Source organism: Heterocephalus glaber, unplaced genomic scaffold (genome assembly GCF_053883595.1).
Source record: "Heterocephalus glaber isolate CG9 unplaced genomic scaffold, H.glaber_assembly_v1.0 deba00001481, whole genome shotgun sequence".
Taxonomy (NCBI): Eukaryota; Metazoa; Chordata; class Mammalia; order Rodentia; family Bathyergidae; genus Heterocephalus; species Heterocephalus glaber.
The window spans coordinates 13,451,999-13,458,114 of NW_028258317.1; the positions used below are offsets into that span (position 1 = coordinate 13,451,999).

The 6,116-nt window shown below is 56.6% G+C and overlaps 1 protein-coding gene across 1 annotated transcript; it reads right to left on the reverse strand.

Moving 5' to 3' along the window:
* Positions 1-73: 73 nt before the first annotated feature.
* Positions 74-1,948, reverse strand: Foxe1 (forkhead box E1). Its single transcript, XM_004864965.3, has one exon. It carries the CDS (start codon positions 1,835-1,837, stop codon positions 713-715), a length of 1,125 nt encoding a protein of 374 aa, XP_004865022.2. The 5' UTR covers positions 1,838-1,948; the 3' UTR covers positions 74-712.
* Positions 1,949-6,116: the final 4,168 nt, after the last annotated feature.

Genomic DNA, 6,116 nt, shown 5'->3' on the forward strand with positions numbered 1-6,116 from the left:
GGCCCACAGATACTGCCAAATATACCGGGTAGCATCCAAGATGATGGGGCCCCTAAGTATTATAAGGTTGTGGGTAGAATCGTGAAGTCCTCTTGTATACCACTTAGAGAGGCTAAAGGTTTTGGTGTGGGACTGGGTCAGCTAGGGAGTTGAGGCACGGTTCGGACTGCGACCTAGGCCTACAATTCTCAGCGGCGGCCCAGGCCCACGGGAGCGAAATTCTCTTATAAAAGAAGAAAAGGAACTATTTTTTTTCATTCAATTGTGCCCCCTGCACTTTAAGAAGAAAGGCGCCGTCGCAGCCCTTTATTATAGTAACACAGTCGAAGGTACAAGGGGACAAACCAGTTAAAAAGGACCAATTTTAAGCAGCTGAGGAAAGGGTGAAGCTATGTGATCCCCATAATTCGGATCCAGAATTCTGGTGTGGACACCACATTCGCCCCATCCCCCGTGTCACCAAGGACCTTTCCTGGAAAATGCCAGAAAGGCATGTCCTGTGGGGCTTCGCCAACCTCGGGTCCCTTGTGCCAGTCGGAATGCGGTGGCAGCCTCTCCCCACCTCACATTTATAAAGCAAACCGGGTGTATGGAAGGTGCGCCAGGAGACTCGGGTCTCTTCAATAAGTCCCAACTTCGTCCTCTCTCTAGCTCTGCCTTCAAGCGTGAGTAAATTTAGTTCGCGTGGACAGCGTTCGTCCGTACTCTCGGCTCACATGGCAGGCACGAACCGATCCACCCCTCCTGGATAGGCGGTGGCATGGCGGGCATGGTAGGCGCCTCCACTGCTCCCTCCGAGCTGCCCGCCAGGATTGTAGCAGGGCCCCAGAGCTCCGAACTGGCCGGGTGAAGAACGCCCGTAGAAGTCCACGGCGGCCTCCACGCCACCACTGCTGCCACCCGCGGGGGGCGAAGCAGGTCCCGTCAGGCGGCCCGCCGCGGCGAAGAGAGCGCTGCCCACACCCTGAGGGTACGCGCCGTCGGGGCCCGCGTAGGCGGCCGCGTAGGCCGAGGGGTTTGCGGGCCGCGCCCCGGAGCAGCCGGCCGGCTGGTAGGCGGTGGTAGTGGTGGAGGCGCTAGCCGAGGCAAAGGCGCAGGAGCCACTGGGCCCTGGCGGTGCGGGTCCCAGCTCTGGGCTGAGGGGCCGCTCGGGAACCAGGCCGAAGACGCGGCAAGGGCCCGGCGACGCGGCGGGGTAATAGACCGGCGGTGGTGCGGCGAGCGATGGTGGCGCGTAGCCCGCGTAGACGGCCCCCGGGTAGGGCGCGCGGGCGGCGGACACCGCTCCGGGAAAGATGGCAGCGGCTGCAGCGGCAGCGGCGGCGGCGGCGGCCGCCGCGTCGTGCATGTAGGCCGGGTACGTGGAGAGGTCCGAGCGCTTGAAGCGCTTGCGGCGGCGCAGGAAGCTGCCGCTCTCGAACATGTCCTCGGCGTTGGGGTCGAGCGCCCAGTAGTTGCCCTTGCCCGGACGTCCGGCCTCGCGCGGAATCTTGAGGAAACAGTCGTTGAGAGTGAGGTTGTGGCGGATGCTGTTCTGCCACTTCTTGGGGTTGTCGCGATAGAAGGGGAAGCGCTCGGTGATGAATTTGTAGATGCCGCCCAGCGTGAGGCGGCGTTCGGGCGCGTGCGCGATGGCCATGGCGATGAGCGCGATGTAGCTGTAGGGCGGCTTCCCGCGCTGCAGGGGGCGCTTGCGCCGTCGCCCGCCAGAGCCGCGGACCCCGGCCTCTGCCGAGACCACCGGCCCCGCTGCCGCAGTCTCGCCACGTTCCTCCTTCACTGCAGCCAGCGCCTCGGGCTGCGGGGGCGGCGGCGGCGGCCCGCTTTCGGCCGTCATGGCTCAGCAGTCCCACGAGCCCCTGCGTCTACGCCGCCTGCCACCCCCAAGGGCCGGGTCGTGGCGAGTGTGGGAGCTGCAGGCCAGCGACGTGGGCTCCCTGGACCGACGTCTGGGCCCGCGGCGGAGAGCTCTGGGAGACCTCGCGGTGTGGCCCCAAGCGCACTGCTGCTTGGGCCGGAGCGCTCGGCGGCTCGGCGCCCTTCGGGCTGGCACGGTGGGCACAGGGTCTCGGCCGTGTCCGCCCACCGACGGCCTAACTCGTGTTCTGGAGCTCGAGGCCGGGCGGCGACGGTGGCGCTGGGATCGGGACAAGGCTCCCGTTGTTGGCCGAAGGGCTGCAGTAGCGCTGGCGCCCGGCGGCCGAGGGGTCCAGAGTGCTGCCGGCGTCCGGGCGGCCGCAGCTGGTGTGCGTGCGCTCTAGACCGAGGGCAGCCCGTCGAGGACGTGAGCGAAGAGGAGGCTGCAGGCCAGGGGGCGGTTAGTGCTGGAGCGGGGCGCTGTGGCAGGGGGTGCCCATGCCGCGCCCCTGCGGCTGAAGCAGCGGGCCTAGCCGAGGGCGGAGGTGAGGCCAGGCGGCAAAGTCGAGGCGCGGGCCGGGCGGGGCAGCCGGTGACTGCGCCCCTCAGCGGCGTGGGACTCCAGCTTCAGAAACTGCTGGCGAGGCAGGAGCTCCAGCGCACACACACCGGGACCAGCTCCTCCCTCCACCAGCTTCTCCTCCTTAAAGGCGCCAGGAAGCGTGGGGCGGCGCCGGTTCCCCGCCCGCCCCCCGACTCCCCGCCCCCGCCCTCCGCCCCAACCTTGGGCGCACCTCCCCAGGTAGGAGCTGCGGTGGTGGCGCAGCGGGAGCCCCGCCAACGTCCGAGCAGGGTGGGCGCTTGGAGATGCTGGGGAGCGGCCCCCTTTGCCAGCCAACGGGAAGACTGAGGACAGGGCAGTCCAGGGACCAGCTTGAGAGATCTCGGGTGGAATTTTGGATTTTTCTCTCAGCCTCTGCTGAGGGCTGGGACTCACAGGTGAAAGGAAGGGGTCACCTCTTCTATCCCAAGAGAGAATTGGCCCTTGGCGGGGCGCTTTGTTATTGCGGGGTGGAGGACAGCAAGGGAGAAGTTCTGAGCGACTGCCTCCTGAGGCCTTTCAGGGTATTTCCAAACCCGAGTCACGGCTTCTCTACCCGTTCCCCACTCTAGTCCCATCTTTCTTCCAGAATAAAGGGAAGATGGCTTGTCCCCGTCCCACGGCGCCTCGACACCGTCGCTTAGAGGATTCTCCAGCCTGTCTGTCTTTTTTGGGGGGGGGGGTTAACCGGGGATCAAACTCAGGACCCCGAGCTTGTGAGGCAGGTGGGCGGCACCACTGAGCTAAATCCTCCTGTGTCTCTTTTAGGACTGCACTTCCCAGCTATGTATGAGAGATAACCATTTTCCCTTTTGGGGTCCCAGTTCCTGGACAGTTCCAAGGGGTTGGCTCTCAAGAGGCCATTCGTAGCCAGTAGTTAGGGAAAGCCCTTCCACCCCATCATCGGAACTCTCTCAATATGATGGAGAGTGGCACACGGTTTAAAGATGATGGAAGCTAGGCTCCAACCCTCTTGCTGTCGCCTCCTCCTCCAGCCCTCCAACTCCCGGTGGGCTTCAGGTAGCTCTCAAACCTCTCCCACGCCTTCACCCCATAACGGGCAAGCAGCCCCTTCCTGAGTGGAGGCCCGCGAGTGGGGGTGGCTCCTGAGGGTAGCCGCGTCTCCCAGACGTGGGGCGGGCAGACCCTACCCTTTTGCTTTGCGGGTGTCCCGTTGTCCCCAAAGGCAGGATTCGGTGCTAGCCGGGATTTCCCGGGGCACAGTTCCACTGGCCTGGGTTCGCTCTGTGATCATTCTTGGGCCGGTTCCTTACCCCTCGCTGGGCTTCCGGACGGATCTCTGGGGTCTCCGAGGCTGCTTCTACCTTTAGGGTTCCGGGCCTTGAAGACGGCTCCGGAGACTCCAGACAGCCAGAGCTTTGGAGGGAGGCTGTGGGTGCAGGGCCGAGTGGAGGGTGCTTTGGGAGCTCGGGGTATCCCAAGCGGAGGGTTCTGGCCTGAAATGGGTGGCATCGCCTTCTGAAGGTTTAGCCCCGTTTTTTTCAGAGAGCTAGGGCAGGCTCAGTCCCACCAGGTTGGGCTGCTGCCATCGGAAGAAAGAGGTGAAGAGCAAAGATCCTCGTTCCGCGGAGCAGACCTAGCGTTTGCTGTTTGCTTGACAATCTTCCCCGGCGGAGGTGCTGGAATGAACGAGTGGAGATGGACTTTACATCGCGGCACAAAACCCCTGACTGTCTTATGAAGTAAGGAAGAAGTGAAAATCTAGGTTTCCTCCTGTCTCATTTTTTCAAAGGAGAAATATTTTTTTAAAAAAACTTGTAACTGAATTATACCATCGGGAACTTTTAATACAGATTCTTTGGTTCTCTGTATTTCCACGATTCTGATTTTAAATTCTGGACCATTATATTAACATGATCAAAGAAGGTGATTCTATAACGTTTTTTGACTGTAGTTATATTCCTGTGGCTTTTAAACTGATTGAGGTCTGAAAGTCCATTGGTTATATATTAAGATGCTAGGGCTAGGGTTTTGTACCTGAAACTTTGATGCCAGGACTTGGAGCTACTTCTTTAGTTTTAGATTTTTTTTCTTTTAGCTTTAAGGTATATGTTATTTAATTTGAATTCCTGGTTAGGAATGTCTCATTGCAAGATTTGGGTTCTATAAATCTACAGCACTCTTCCTTAATTCCAAGATGTGAGTACTGGATCCACTATTTTGTGGCTCAGGTAGTCTTATTCTGGTAATTCTTCAATATTCGTTGTGATATGCTTTAATGATTGCTCTATGGCTTTGTGATTCTCTGCTTTTGCTCTCCAGTGACTGTGGCTAAAAACCTCCATGTCTCAGAATTTTCAGATCCGCAGTGTCTCCTGTCTGTGGCCTCACTAGAATTCTGATTCTTTGGTTGGGAAGTTCTTTTTTTTTTTTTTTTTTTTTAGTACCGGGGATTGATCTTGTGCTTTCAAGGCAGGCAGCAGCACCCCTGAGCTAAATCCCCCAGCCCTCTGATTCCTCTCTTAAACTTTGTTACTACCCAGCTATTCCTCTGCTCCAGACCAAGGCTTATCCTCTTGAGATGAGAATTTGCAAGATCATGATTCTAAGATTTTCATGAACAAAAGACCCCTAAAATTCTATCCTATAAATGTTTTATTCAAATAATATATTTATAAATTCTGTAGTTTGATAAGTCTGTGACTACACAGTGTAAAATTTAGATTAAATGATTTGATACATACAAAAGCCACAAGTTTACCCGTTTGGATCAAAAACCATTCATAAAAATCCACTCAATGTGAGGACGACTCTCCACTTTTCCTTTGCTTCCCTCTCAGTTTCTTGAGTAAAGGTGGAATGACCATAGCCACCTCCTTCTCTCTTAATGTGTTGGGGGTCAAATAATTGAGAATCAGTTGAAAACTAGGGGTGGTGATTTTAGCCCCTGGAAATTATTCTCCCAGTCCAGCAGAGTTAGGTTTTCATGGCTGTGGGCAGGCGAAGCGATTTCCATCTGCTTCCCTCTGGTATTCCTAGCAGGCATAAGCCTGCCCCATTCACAGGCCTTTTAAATGTGTATTTGCACATGTGTGTGTGTTGGGGAAGTTACTGGGGCTCTGTAGAAGATGCTGGAAACTCTTCTGTAACAACTACTTTTTCTGGTTTGAAGCAGGAGAGCTGGTAAATAAAGACAAGGGGGATCCCAAAGAGTCATGGAAAATTCCTCCACTGTCCTTGACCCAGAGGTCCCTGCGTGCAGATACAGAGTCAAGGGGCTCTTCTACTTAAGGAAATCTTAGAAATTAGAGCTGAAAGGAGACAGGGCGGTCACAGAAAGCACTTGCTTCAAGTTTTGCAGAGGGCTGAGGCTGTAGCCTAGCATTACAGAACGCCCCAGGATCCAACCCTAGTACTGTAATACATGCATAAAAGAAAAGAAAAAGTCTTGCTAGGGGGAAGGAAGTGGGCTGAGAGGGAAACAGGTCTTCTGGCTCTTAGGCCTGGCCTCCTGGATCTTCATATTTTCCTGAACTCTCAGAGCCTCACTTATGTGTAGTTCTTTAACTTGGGCCACTCTCCTTACCCAGAAACAACAGAATCTCTGAGTTGGGACACTTTTTTTGGGGGGGGCACTTTTGAACTTGCTCCAGAATCTCCTTACAGCAGCAACCCAGGGATCTCTGTCTGGGTCGCT